A 15,225-nucleotide genomic window follows, 5' to 3' on the forward strand; every position below is an offset into this window, starting at 1 on the left:
CATTTCAGTATATGTGGAGGGATGCTTCTTGGCTGTGCCAAAATTGGCTACTAATTTCCCCTCAATATCTGCTTCCTCTTCTTGCTCAGTGTAGCAGATACTTTTGGTATCCCACTCAGAATTTCTTAACCCGCTGTTGTACCCATACCTCAACTGCTGTGGGTGTTGACTGGACAAAGCTCACACCTGTACCCTTTTCCAGAGACTCATCTTAGCATGACAAGAGCCACCTGGATAGAGATGACTGTGAAGTTCAGGCCCTGCCCCCTTGCTTCAAGGAAGGATAAATTCTGCGGTGCAATTTATGTTCCACAGCTCCCTGGGGGTCAGGATGAGTCTAGACTTTTGAAAACTCACCTTTTCCTAGCTTTTTCTCTTGAGTGCACTCCTCAGTAGGTCACTTGCACAAGAATCCCTGTCTTGGGCTTTTCTTCTAGAGAAACGAATTTAAGATCCTCAGTAATAGACCTCTATGTTGTTATGAGGCACATGGGTACTAATAATAAAAACCACATATCCCAGCCACCACTACATTTTCATGTAATTATGTGAACAAGTTCTAGCCAATGAGATGTAAGGAGAAGTGACATAAATAACCTTTGGGTCTTGTCCTTTTTTTTTTTTTTTTTTTTTTTTTTTGTGGTACATGGGCCTCTCACTGCTGTGGCCTCTCCCGCTGCGGAGCACAGGCTCCGGATGCGCAGGCTCAGCGGCCATGGCTCACGGGCCCAGCCGCTCCACGGCATGTGGGATCTTCCCAGACCGGGGCACGAACCCGCGTCCCCTGCATGGGCAGGCGGACTCTCAACCACTGCGCCACCAGGGAAGCCCCGGGTCTTGTTCTTAAAAGTGGAAAGGACCATGTTCTTTGTTCCTTTCATTACATATTGCTGTTTATACTAACATGGATATGGTGGACAGAACTTCATCTTGGAAAATAAGGATGAGGACCATACCCCCAGGGAGAACAGAGTGGAGACAGAAAAGAAACCTGAGGCCTAGACAATTCACAATTAGGCAGACATCATATAAGCTCTGAAATACCTACATCTGGAATTTTCTTTGAGCAGAAAGCTTCTCTTGTTTAAGCTACTGCTACTTCTAAGATTTTTGTTATATACAAATAACCTGTCCCCAAACCTGACAACTGATCAAAACATTTTTCTTTGCTCAGATCTCAGTGGTCATATATGCATAATCGGAGATGCAAAGATGAACAAGATGTTAAATCTCTGCCATTAAGGAGCATTAGCTCCTTAAAGGAAAAGAAATTTGAGCAAAGTATGGACTTTAGTTAATTTAAAAAAAAGAAAAAAGACTAACAAGTAGACTAACATAGAACCTAGAAAGGACCCCAGACATCTTTTATTTATTCAAGTGCTGTGTCAGGGAGCAATGGTGGGAACTCTATTTAAGGCTTTCCTAGAGTGACGGCTTAAAGTCAAGGCAACTTTATTTCTCAAGACCCTCAGATTTTGTGGTGAAAAAGTTTAGGTTTATACTGGAAAAGTATAAGATTTGCCTCTTGCTATTTTTTCCTTTTATTTGTTTCCCATAGCAACATCCAATCAGGCTCTCAACATCCAATCAAGCACCATCTCTGATGTATTTTTAACTTCCCAAAGTGATCTTGAATCTTTTTTCCTTGCTATACCTACCATTAAACCTCTAACCGTAGCCCCCATCACTTCACACCCTAATTATTGTAAAAACCCCTTGTCTGCTTTCCACGTTCCAATTTCTGTAAACATTCATATACTTGCTGGAAGATAATTCCAGAAAAACTGCTTTCAGCTTTCCATTCTTTGCTTTATACTTAGCTGCCATTTAAGTCTTGTTTTACCCTTCTTTACAGCCATCCCTCTCACCATCACCTACAAAACCCCATTTTCCATCAAAACTGATCTAGTCACTCTTTTATGAATAGACTGTGGTTTTTTTCTTTGTTAATAACAATAGCAGTTTCTACTTTTGGCTTACCTATTTGCAGTTTGCAAGGCATTTTCTAGATCAGAGGTCAGCAAACTTTAGCCTGCAGGCCAAATCCATCCACCACCTATTTTTGCAAATAAAGTTTTACTGGAGCACAGCCGCACTCATTCCTTTATGTATCATCTGTGCCTCTGTCCTGCTACAACAGCAGAGTTGAGTATTTACAATAGAGACTATATTGTCTGCAAACTCTAAAACTTTCACCATCTGGCCCTTTACAGAAAAAGTTTGCCAACCCTTGTTCTAGATCATTTTAAAATTTTTCTTATACTAGTCTTCATGAAACCCTTCTGACAGGGAAAATTTTCTCCATCACACTTTCCCTAGCCATGTGTTTATTTTTCAAAGTCTTGCTCAAATCACAGGCTCTTCGTGAGCCCTTCTAAGAAAAGTCTCTTTATTGTCTTCCCTACAGGCATTAGGTTATTCTTCTTATTTTTTTCTTGGGAACCACATACAAAATTAGACTTAGAAAGAACCCTGGATAACCGGAGCTTCATACTCAACTTTTTCACTTATCCTAAACTTTGTTGATCAGCTGCTATTACTTTATTAGGCCTATTCACTTTATCTTTGCTTACTGCACCAACATTAGCAGTTAGGGGAAGGGGAAGCTGGGAAAAAGTGAGAGAGTAGCACTGACATATATACACTACCAAACATAAAACAGATAGCTAGTGGGAAGCAGCCACATAGCACAGGGAGATCAGCTCGGTGCTTTGTGACCACCTAGAGGGGGGGGATAGGGAGGGTGGGAGGGAGGGAGATGCAAGAGGGAAGAGATATGGGGATATATGTGTAACTGATTCACTTTGTTGTACAGCAGAAACTAACACAACATTGTAAAGCAAGTATACTCCAATAAAGATATTAAAAAGAATTAAAAAAATAATAGAGTACAAAAGTATGACCACCAATAGTCTTGCTGGATTGTCAATGGCCTCTATGCCTGGCACATATATTGTTTGCAATTTTAAAATTTCCTCGAGGTAATTACCATTTATATCATATCATAGATATTCAGTAATGTTTGTGAAATATGATAAATGTACATGTTATAGCCATGACTGAAAAGGGCTCATAGTAATTCATTTTACCTAAAATAGAAAGAAAAAAAGGATACGTAAGAACTCAGCATTTACCTTTACATGCCTAATTATTTTACAAATGTATATTTCAGCAGCCAACCTATTCCATATTAGTTTGATACTTTTTGGAGAAAATTTATTAGCCTCTGTCTTCCCTGAACCTGCCACCATTGATTTCAAAGAATTTTCAAAGCTTTCTTTCTTATAAGACTTGGAAAGATAAGACAAAGCTTTTCTCAATCCAGTGATCTAAGAAACTATCCCATCATCACTTGAGCAGAATTTATTTCATCTTCTTAGTATTTAGGAAAAAAATGGCTGTTATGTTGCAGACATGTATTTTCAGGATGATTTTAAAAATCAGTAAATTGAATAGCCAATTCACACAGCTCTAGGCTTTTACTTCCAACAATTGGGTTTGTTGTTTCTGAAAAGAAAGCACTCAGAAAGACAACAATCTGGCTAATTATTGCCCTGTTCAAAAATAGTTCAATCCTTTAGAAAACACCTTCAAGTCTCAGATATGGAAAGAAGGGTAAACTTTAGTATCTGTCCTAGGTTGATTTACCACCTCAGCATGATCTCCAAGAATTATCAGAATTATGAAACTGTAAATTCTCTTTGAGGACTATTATGGCAAGAGACACATGTTCCCACCAAAAGATTATAGAAAGAGTAACTGATATGCAGTTCTATATTTTCAATTTATCACCCGTATAAGACACTGCATCCAGACTTGAAACCTTAAAGACTTTCAAATGTATTTCAATGGATTTTTTTAAAGGACTACCTTATGTAGGCTTAATTGCATTTTTTATAGCCTATAAATTACAGCTGATATTCTCAAGGGTATACTGTGGTTTCAATTAAGAGAGGTAGTTTAACAATTAAGAGACCAAGACTGTGAAACTACATTAGGTCCTTGAAACACATATGCATATGATCATTAAGATTTCTGGGTAAGATATAAAACATTTATATGGGCTTTGATTGTCCTGAACAAAGGGAGACTCCTTGGGGCATAAATGTTTAAGATTTTCTAAAATGATGCTGAGATTATTTATCCTTTGACCTAAGAATGACTTGATTTTTAAGCAATAACCACATAAAACAATAATAAATATTAAAATTATCATCTATTATACAAATTAAAATGAATGAAAACTTATCTCTACTACACCTACAGCTGTTACCTGTTGGTCTTTTAGGCCTAACATATTATTACTGTTTACTTCCACCTGGTGACAGTGAGGGTATATTACAGGCAGAGAATAGAACAGTGTTTTGGAGTACCAAAGGTCATGATGGAGGATAAGCAGTTCATAACTGGTGTTAATTTCAGATAAGAGCTGTCATAAGAAATGGAATTTTTTTTTCATGGAAAATGATAGGAATCAGAAAATGGTATAATTTTGGCTATGCCAATGTTTTCCACAAGGCATTCTAAGAACATTAACCCCAATCACTATTTTATTCAGTAACTATTTTGTGGGTGCATGATCACTAACAACACTATCTCACACTGACTCTGAGGGGAAATCACATCAGTGATAATACGTCTGGGATGCAACGCATACTCTATCATCCAGAGAAGGTTGCTTAAAAGGTCTTGGAGGAAAACCCTGAGATACTTAGCTATGAAGGTATATGAGGCATACACTAAGACTAGCTAAGCAAAGGGGTGTCTAAGAATCTGGTGCACTGTCTTCCAGAACCCTGACTCGAAAGTAGAGAGACAGCAGTCTTAAATATACTTGTGTGTGTGGCCTCTGCTTAATGGAATAGATTACAATTTAATACATAAAAGGCTCACAAGCATTTTAAGAAATCGTCCGAGTTTGTTGATGAAGTTCCAATTAAAAAGAGGCCTCTGGGCCCTTAACTTGCCATGGAAAAGAAGAGGATGGACCCAAAAGCCACAGAGAACCACTCCCAGTAAGCAGAACTGGGCCCTAATCAAAAATCTGCTGACGTGTGCCCAGCTGGGTTTTAGAATTGCTATGGTTCAGTGACTGCTCTGTATCTCTCACACATTTTGGATAGGATTATTTAGCTTAGTTATTTTATTCCTGTCTGACCAGAGAATGTTGGGTGTGTAAGGGTTAGATAACAAGTCTTTCTAGCTCACAGACCTTTGGATCAAGAGGAGCCAGTCCTGAGCAGTTGTACTCAAGGAACTAAGCATGAAGAACCTCATTCACACATAGGTAATGAGGTCCTGGACTTGTAGCCCTATCTTGATATCACAGTAAGACTTTGGGGGTCTTAGGAATGAGGTGAGTGTACTTTGCATGTGTAAGGGCAGGGATTACTAGGGGCCAAAGGGCAGACTCTGTTGTACTGTTATTTTGGTGATCCCACCAAAAAAACACAACTTGTGGAATTCAAGCTCTTGTGAAATCTCCTCCCATATTAGCTCTAGACTCAGCTAATGGGCTATTAGTAAGCATGATGCAAATAGATGCTTGATAAGTCTTCATACATTCTGAGTTGCCATATAAAATGTCTGGCCATCCTGCTGGAGAGACAGTTGGAAAGACCACGTGGAGAAAAGGAGACCCTGAGAATTCATGGAGAGAAAGAGGCTCAGCCAATCCTGTATCCTAGTTGATTCCAGCCTCAAGTGACTATGGGCGAAATCAGCAGAAGAACAACCAAGCTGAGTCCAGGCCACATTGCAGAATCATGTGTAAATAAAATGGTTGTTGTTTTAAGCCACTTAGTTTGGAGGTGTTTCCCCCCCATAATAGATAACTGAAACAACTGTCTTTGGAGCAGTTTAATAAAAGTAGAAAGATGATAAACATATACTGGATCTTCTTCAAGAAATAGCTCTATATTCTTCAGATAGGCAGTGAAAAATGGAATTTCAGATGAAGGAACAAAGAGTAAAAGAGTAAGGAAAATTCATACTGTAATCTGCAAACAGCAGGCAGGATGGTGAGAACACAGCACAAAGTGCCTACGGAGACAAACACCCGAGATGAGTCTAGAATGAAAGGTTGAAGCTGGGTTGTAAAGGGACGTGTACACCAAGCAAAGTCTTCAGACTTCATACTGGGTGACAGGGCCCATTAAAGACTTTTAGGTAGAGAAATGAAATAATATCTCTGTTGTGGACATATAATTGCACAACAGTGTGGAACAGTAACTAAAATAGGAAAAATCTGGAGGCAGAGAAACCACTTGAGAGGACACTGCAGTCACTTGGAGAGTAGAAATTAGTATGAACAACAAAGAATGAATTCAAAAGACATTTCTAAGGGTACATTGGAAAGGTCTTAGTAGCAATTAAGGCAAGCTAAAGAACGTTAAGGAAACAATGATAAGTGATAATTTTCTAGCTAGTGTTACTGGAGTGATAGTGATTCTATTTATCAGAAAAAGAAAGGAAACATCTGAGGAGGATATAGCTTTGTTGAGGTAAGTATCAAAATAAATTTTGGTACATGTTGAAGTCAGATTTCGTTTCTGAGTCATTAATAAGTATTTATTAAGTGAAGCTACTGGAATAAATAAGGATAGGGGAGCAGTGGCTCACAAGCTGACTGCACAACAGAATCATCTGATATCTGGATTTAACAGGTCTGAGGTGGTACACGGGCATCAATAGTTTTTAAAACCTCCCCAGTTAATTCAAATATGCAGCCAAAGTTGAGAGCAACCGATGTAGAAGAATAAAGGGAGAGAGTTGAAAACAAAATTCTGGTAAACACTAGCATTTAAGGAAAATTCAAAGAAAAGGTGTCCCAAGGAAACTTACTAAGTTATATATATCTCAGAGAGCTAATAGTAGACATGATAAAGGTCAGTGTTAAAACCAAGAGAGACCCAAGGGATCTGGCAATTCGAATTTCTTTGGCCCTTTCATGTAAAATTTTAATAGAGTAGCAATGAAGTCAAACAGTCTTTCATCATCTCCACTCTACTCTTAAACGCTTCCAATCAGCTTTTATTTTGGTTATTGTATTTTTCAGTTGCTTAATTTCCATCTGTTTCTTTTTATAACCTATTTTTATTTGAGATTTTCCATTTTTTTCATCGGTTTTCAGAGATTTTGTAGTTACTTGCTGAAGTATTTTTATGATCAGTGTTTTAAAATCCTTGTCAGATTCATCTCATTGTTGGTATCTTTTCTCATTAATGTTGTAATTTTCCTGACTCACGGTCAGGTCAGTGAGTATTTTTTTTTTAAACTCTATCCTGAACATTTTAGTTATTATGGGGATGTGGATCCTATTTCATCATGTTTTTCTTTTTTTAAATAAAGGCAACCTTCCTGTTGAAATGTAAAATGTGGGCCAAGTGGATATGTATGTTCAGCTTCCTCCTCAGCCATGCTGACATCTTTCCTGCCTTGTTGCCTCCAGCTCACTTCCTACTGGGCTCCACTGACACCAGAGGAGGGAAGGTCGAAAATTGGATGCCAACTAGCCCTACCTCGCACCACCTCATCCTGCCTTTTTGATGGTAGAAGCTTTGCTCCTCACTGATACCAGAGAAGTGAGGTGAAGACTAGCAGTGACTAGCCCTGCCTCACAGTGCCTCGCAGATTCCCATTGCTGCCAGCTGGGGGTGGAGACTCAGGTCATCACTAGATTCCACTGACACTTCTCTTGCAAAAGAATATAATTCCTGCCTACTTCCTCTGGGTGAAAGATGGAAGATCAGGACCCCACTCATGTGTGCTGACTCTACCATAGCGTGGGGATCATATTATTGCTGCCTGCTTCCACCAGGCAGGGGATGGAAGATTAGCTCCCTGCCAACATCATCTGGTGGGACAAGTGGAGCAGTGTGGTCATCTCATTCCTCAAGTCCGGAGGTTCCTAGACAATCCTTCTTTCCACCTTTCACAACACTTGCTTTGCTTGTTGGCTGTGTTCTATCCAGCCTTTTCAGTTGTTAGGGGAGGACTGGGAGGAAGGCAGCTAGTCCATCTTGGCAGTACCCCATTCTGTTTTAAACTGTGGCCACAGTATCTATAACAATTTATTGCACACTTATTTTCTCTGATGCAAATGATCTGAAGGTAAAAAAAAATGTTTTTTAAAAGTCTTTGTAATTCTAGCATTAGCATATTACCTAGCGATCAGTAGTTATTTCTGAAATGGATGACTCAGTAAATGGATTTAACTGAGTACCTTTTGATAGATGCTTAATATGTACTTTCAATGAGAAAGAAGAACTTTTTAGTCTCTAAAGAGAAAATCAAGACTTGAACAAAGGAACTAGATACTAGATAAAATACATTCTATATATGTAATTTGAAAAAGTATGCTTTTAGAAAGAACTTAACACACAAAAATCAAGCATACTTCTAACAATGCTAACAATGTACATGTTGAAAATGAAATTCAAAAGGCACTATGATTTATAAACACACCAAAGAAAATGAAATAATTCTGTATAAATTCCATAAAATGTGTACAGGATTGTATGCTGAAAAATACAAAATGCTGAAGAAATCAAAAAAAGAAATCCTAAGTAAATGGAGAGGCCTACTGCATTCATAGATTAGGAGTTTCAACATAGTAGAGACAGTAATTTTCCTCAACTTGAGCTATACAGATTTAATGCAATGCTTACCAATATTCCAGTATAGTTCCTTGTAGACATAGATAAGCTTATGCTAAAATTTATATGGAGAGGAACAGGCCCTACAACAGCTAAAAGGATCTTGAAAAAGAAGGATAAAGTGGGAGGACTCACTGTACTTGATATTTAGTCCTACTATACAGCTATAGCTACACTAACCATGACAGAGTGGTACTGGCCAAGGGATAGACACATAGATCAAAGGTATAGAATACTGAATCCAGAAGTAAACCCAAGCAAACATGCCCAACAGATCTTGAATAAACATGCAAAAGCAATTCTATGGAGGAAGCTAAACTTTTTAAACAAGTGGTGCTGGAGCAACTGAACATCTATCGAAGAAGCTAAACCTTGACCAAAATAAACCTTATACCTTATATAAATATTAATTCAAAGTGGATCAGAGACAAATATAAAATGTAAAGCAATAAAACTTTTGGCAAAAAACCAATAATTTTAAAAACAATAGAAAATTTTCAGGATCTAGGACTAGGCAAAGAGTTCTTATATTTTTGTACCAAAAACACAATCTGTAAATTGAAAAAAAATAATGAATCGAACCTCATCAAAATTAAAAACTTTTGCTCTTCAAAAAAGCCTGTTAAGAGGATGAAAAGACAAACTACAGATAGGCAGAAAATATTTGCAAACCACATATCCAAGAAAGGATTAGTGCCTAGAATGTACAAAGAATCCTCAAAACTCAACAGTAAGAACACAAATAATCCAGTTACAAAATGGGCAAAAGACATAAACAGACATTTCACTGACAAGTATAAAGATGGCCAGTCAGCACACGAAAATCCATCATTAGCCATTAGGGAAATGCAAATTAAAACCATGAGATATCATGATACACTGATGGGTACAATGGAAAATAGTGACAATACTAAATGCTGCAAGCATGTGGAGAAACTGGGTCATCACATATTGCTGGTGGGAATGTAAAATGGTACAGATACTTTGGAAGATAGGAGGGCAGTTTCTTATATGATTAAACATGCAACTGTCATACAAGTCAAATTCACTCTAGGGCATTTATCCCAGAGAAATGAAAACTTATGTTCACTAAAAATGTACATGAATGTTCACAGAATATCTATTTTCAATAGCACAAAATGGAAGCAATCCAGATGTCCTTCAATGAGGGAATGAACACTGTGCCAACGTCCATACCATGTAACACTACTTAACAATAAACAAGAATGAAAAACCCAATTCCAGTATTTTTTTTTTCTTTTTTTTGGCCGTACCGCACAGCATGTGAAACTTCCCTAACCAGGGATCAAACCCATACCCCCTGCAGTGGAAGCGCAGTCTTAACTGCTGGACCCCCAGGGTAGTCCCTCCAACATTCCTGAATTGCAAAAAATAGACATGGAGAACAGATTAGTGGTTGCTGGGGGTTTGGGATTGGGGTGGGGAAGTGGATATGGACAACAGAAGGGATCCTTGAGGTGATGGCATTGTTCTGTATCTTGAATGTATCATTGTCAATATGCTGATTATGATTTTGTACTATAGTTTTATAAAATGTTACCAGTGAGAGAAACTGTCTAAAGGATTCATGGGATCTCCCTATATTATTTCTTGCACATGAATATGAATCTACAAAATAAACTTTTAGCCAAAAAGTAGTGTGCCAAACAACTTGGTATGTTACAATTTAGAGGACATTAAATTACTTACACAAGCACCAGCTCGCTATGCATATGAAACTGCTAATAGGGCATAACTCGGAAGAGGAGGATTAAAAAATCGGGAGTCAAGAGGAAAGGAAAATTTCATTTTTTTAAAAGTAAACTTATTCTTTTAACTGGCAATAAAGGAAAAGAAAGTAGTTACACAGCTCTCCTTCATTCACTTTTTCATGTAAAAATAAAACATTCAAGAAGGAGAAAACTGAGTAAAAAGCCAGGTACCATGGAACCAAGAATTACGTGGTATTATTCTATCCAAAATAGCTACTTATAGATGGGAGTAGGAAAGCTCTTGTTCATTACACTGAGAGTAATCTTAGGCGTTTCCGTTATTTACACCATTGACTTGTACATATTTAGGTGTAAACACTGTACATGAAAACGCTTGTTAAAACTTTTCATTGATAAGTTAATAACCCAAAACACTTATCAGAAAGACTAGAACCTTTGAGCAGCAGCTAACATTTTCAAACTTCTAAAACTCTTCATAAGTGGATTATTTAAAAACGAATGGTGACAGTTTTGTGGTCTGATAGCTAACAACATGCCAAAATGTCAGTGACTCAACTAACAGCCCTGGGCTCCCTTCACGTCATCAGCACCAAGGCATGCTATTTAAACTACTGTTTATAATGATTTTGAGTACCACTTTCCAAGTTGGAACAGGAAGCCGGATCAACACTAGCTTCAAATCAATTGGAACACTCGAATTCCAGTGACAAAAGCATCTTTTCCTGCAGTTTATCGCTTTCTCTAGAATACCACTTGACACATATAAAACTTTAAGGTGTTTGTCTTTTAGTTTCACCTTCCATTAAAATATAGACACACGAACATGTGGCAAATGTCACTGTTCTTGAAATTCTGTTACCTTCATTCATTACTGCAACTATAAATTCAGACATTTTAACGCAATTTCTGAGCATTGGATCACTGTGTATATTTAAACACATCAAAGGATTGCAACTTCAGTGCTTCAGAAGTTCACATTACTAACATAAACACAACCTTATTTTCCCATCAAAAATAAATAATGAAATTAAGTGTTAGACTATGGACATTCAGCTCAATTCGAATCTCAGATAAATGAGGACATTTGCCTATCTTGAAGAATCACCTCCTACACATGCATCAACAATCAGAAATAATGTTTTTTTAAGAAAATGCAGCAGATATGAAATTAAATCTGATAACTATTTGTCAAGTAAGAACAGCCAGTGCAAACAGTACTCTAACTATATTAGTATGGCGATTATTTATCAATGCACCTACAAAAACTTTACTTCTATTAAGAGTTATGTTTAAACATAAAAGGGTTGGATTCCCTTTTTTAAGGGAAAGAACAAGAGTTGGCAAAGGAATAGTGCATTTGTTCTTTTATAATTCATTCCACATTTTTCCCAAGCAGAACTTTATTTGCATTCATTTATATTTTCCAAAATGAACTCTGATTTATATGTTGTCAGCGTTAAAAAGATAAAGTTATGTTTAACTTTCATCTGGCTTTGACCTATTTTAACATCCTAACACACCTGTAGCCATAACCCTCCATAAAGGTTATTCTTATAGGCTGATGATGAGCGGGAGACACAAACCTTACGATAGAGGAGTAATAGCTGCTAATGAGAATTTCAGAAGTGGAAGTCGAATTTTGATTTGAAAAAGACACTAGGTGATTCTGAGACTTTCTCCAAATTGAGAATCAACTGCTTTAGATTTGGCTTTATATATAAGTCGAAATAGGGACACAAAGAAATAGATTTAAACACACCCTCTATATGCCTATGCCCTGCTTTGCCAATGTTCTTATAGTCTAATGACATCCACAGTCATTCACAGTCCATGAAGGGCTAAATGCTTAAACTGAGACTTTTAACTGCTAATGTGAGACATGGATATTGTCTTAACGCGTTATCACTAAGCAAAGTACATATATCTCTTCCAAAAGCAGACGAAGATATGTAGATGTGTAATGGGTTTCTTTGTGGATTAAGGGCACAGGCTTTGTTATTAACTTTTGCATTGGCCCTGAGGGACCCAAAATATTTTTGTATTGACTCAGCATTTTTAGTCAATAAAATGATCTGGAACATAGCCTTCGCATTCCCTAACATGGCAAGGCTGCTTTCCTCTTCCTGTGCACATAACACGTTACCTAAATCATCTTTGCAGATGTGTTCGAACCAGAGGTATCTGTGCTCTCTCTGTCTGTGAAGGGCAATAACAAAATGTTACAACCCATTTAGCAATAAACTATGCATCCTTTCTGCAAGTCTTTGCTTACATTTTATTTGCAACATTTCACCTCCTCTATAAATTTTATTTCATAGTCTTTAGTAATTTCTGGCAACATAAGTAGATACCCAGATGGTATCTCTTTTCTCCATAAGCCAGAGATAATGTCTCAATATAAATTCCAATGCCATCGTTTTATGATTTAGATTCTAAATTTTAGAAAGCAGCAACACACACAAATATTGAGACCATAGCCTGAGGTGAAAGGGATAGCAGCAAAATTTAGGTATAAGAAAGCAACATGTGATATAATTGATTCAACAGTAACAAAATCAAGAGTATACCTGATGACACAGGCGTAAAGACCACTATCCTGCAGTAATGTTGGCCGGAACCAAATGGAGTCCTCTTCCTTGCTCATTCTACTTCCATCAAAGGCTATTGGCTCTTCAAAGTCTCCAGGGCCAGAGCTTTTGTACCACATCAAACTGAGTCCAGCACTCTGGGCTAGGGAGTAATTGGCTCTGATATAACCATAAAAGAGTGCACATTTGATTCGAACAGGCTCTCCCACCAAAACTTGGTATTTCTTGATATCGACAGACCAATCTGTGCATCCATCAGCTGTAGTTTAAAAAGACAGAGAAAGAGAGAAAGAAAAAACATTAGAGGAAAATGGAATCAATTAGTTCATTCATTCATTTATTCATTCAACAATATTTATTGAGCATCTATATTGGACAAGATTCTTCTCTAAGCACAGACTATGCAGCAATGGATAAAACTCAGAAGGGCACTGAAAAGTAATTTATCCTACTAACAAACAATATATTCAACACTTAGTTTGCTTCTGCTGATATTTATTCTTAGTTTAAATCAGTGTGATGGTTATTAGCTTATGGCCTTCTCATTCTAAATCCACATGTTTGCCTGTTCTTTGAAAATGGATCTGGACCTGTGAAACAGTTTTCCTTTGCTAGCTGGCACTTGCACTTTGTTAGTAAAGTGTTCTGAAGAGAGATTTCAAAGGAAAGGGTTTGCTCCCTGGTTCCAGCATGCTTGCTTGGAAGGCTCTTGCAGTATGCAAGGTCCTGCAGTACACGGTAGCAGCTTGGTAATTTTTTAGCAGATCCTCAGGTGAGACACCTTCTCATGAACAGCTTTCCCAGATACCTTAGAAGGCAAGTCCCTGTCCAATTGCAGAGGGCAGACTTCCAACCAGTTCTACCGGTGTGCCACCTCAGTGACTTCTGCCATTCAGTAAGCCATGAATTTTCCCAGTAAGGTCTGGCTCTCACTCTGGGAATGGGAGGATGGGAGCTTTTCTTTGGGTGCTCTCAGCTAGGGGTAATGGCGGCCATTCCTCTATTCTTTACAGTTCTTTTGTTACAGACTGAACATTTGTGTCCTCCTAAAATTCACATGCTGAAGGCTTAATCCTGAATGTAATGCTATTTGGAGGAGGGGCCTTTGGGAGATAGTTAGGTTTATATGAGGTCATGAGGGCAGAACACTTATGAAGAGAGTAGTGCTCTTATAAGAAGAGACACCAGAGCTTGCAACCTTTCTCTTTCTCCTTCTGATTACTTATAAAGAAGATGCCACGTGAGCACACAGCTAGAAGGTGGCCATCTATAAGCAGGAAAGAGGGCCCTCACCAGAAGCCAAATCAGCCAGCACCTTGATCTTGAATTTCTCAGCCTCCAGAACTGTAAATTTCTGTTGTATAAGCCACCCAGTCTCTGGTATTTTGTTATGGCAGCCTGAGCAGACTAGTACATCATTCCTTCTTACTAGCCAATCCTTCATTACTCCAATAACCTATTACATTGAAAAACTCTTTATATAAGCTTTCCTTGTTCAACTTAGTGTATTTTTTTCTCTCTGATTGGATCCACACAGATAAAATGAGGAATAAGTGTTGTACAGCCAAACAAGACAAAAAGAAATACAACAAAAGTGGGTCATGCTCTAGTAGTGATTCACAGCCAGAGACACAGGTAGATGGTTACTTTGCTGATTTCTGGGAGCATTAGGGGAAGTGTAAAGTAGAAACCATGGTGGGAAATGGAGCTGATGGGATGGGAACTAATTGTATTTTCTGAGTTTCTTGGAAGTACCATCTTCCAAATGGCATCTTGGCACCATTTTTATCACCTCTCTCCCCTACACACACACACACACACACACACACACACACACACACACACACACACACACACACACACACACACACACACACACACACACACAACAGGTCACCACAGGGCAGGTACATCACCATTTTTATTATCATGGAGAAGTTGTGGATCTCCTGCCTAGAGAGGGCACTTGCTCAACCCCTAGCAACAAAATCAATCTGACATAGCTCACAGTATACAAATACTGAGCAAAAGGGCAAAAACCAAGAAAAGAGGACCTCTAACAGCAGTAGCATCTGAGTACTGCAAGCAGGGTTTAACTCACTAGAGATTAAAAAGAGGGCAACTTGAAGGATCTGAGAACAGGAAAATTCATGTAGAATTCAAAAGAAGGAAAATGATCAAAATGAAAAGGAAGATGTATATTAGAGCAAACAACACACATAATTATGGAATTATCCAAATTTCTTA

The 15,225-nt window shown here is 38.0% G+C and overlaps 1 protein-coding gene across 1 annotated transcript in view; it reads right to left on the minus strand.

Moving 5' to 3' along the window:
- Positions 1-14,114, minus strand: part of IL1RAPL1 (interleukin 1 receptor accessory protein like 1) — a 651,888-nt gene extending 637,774 nt beyond the window's left edge. Inside the window, exons 1-2 of the mRNA XM_060137369.1 lie at positions 14,036-14,114; positions 12,958-13,237 (exon numbers count right to left, since the gene is read on the minus strand). Coding sequence (XP_059993352.1) covers positions 12,958-13,237; positions 14,036-14,114 — 359 coding nt within the window. The remainder of the gene's footprint in view (positions 1-12,957; positions 13,238-14,035) is intronic.
- Between the last annotated feature and the right edge of the window lie 1,111 nt (positions 14,115-15,225).

This window comes from Lagenorhynchus albirostris, chromosome X (genome assembly GCF_949774975.1).
Source record: "Lagenorhynchus albirostris chromosome X, mLagAlb1.1, whole genome shotgun sequence".
Taxonomy (NCBI): Eukaryota; Metazoa; Chordata; class Mammalia; order Artiodactyla; family Delphinidae; genus Lagenorhynchus; species Lagenorhynchus albirostris.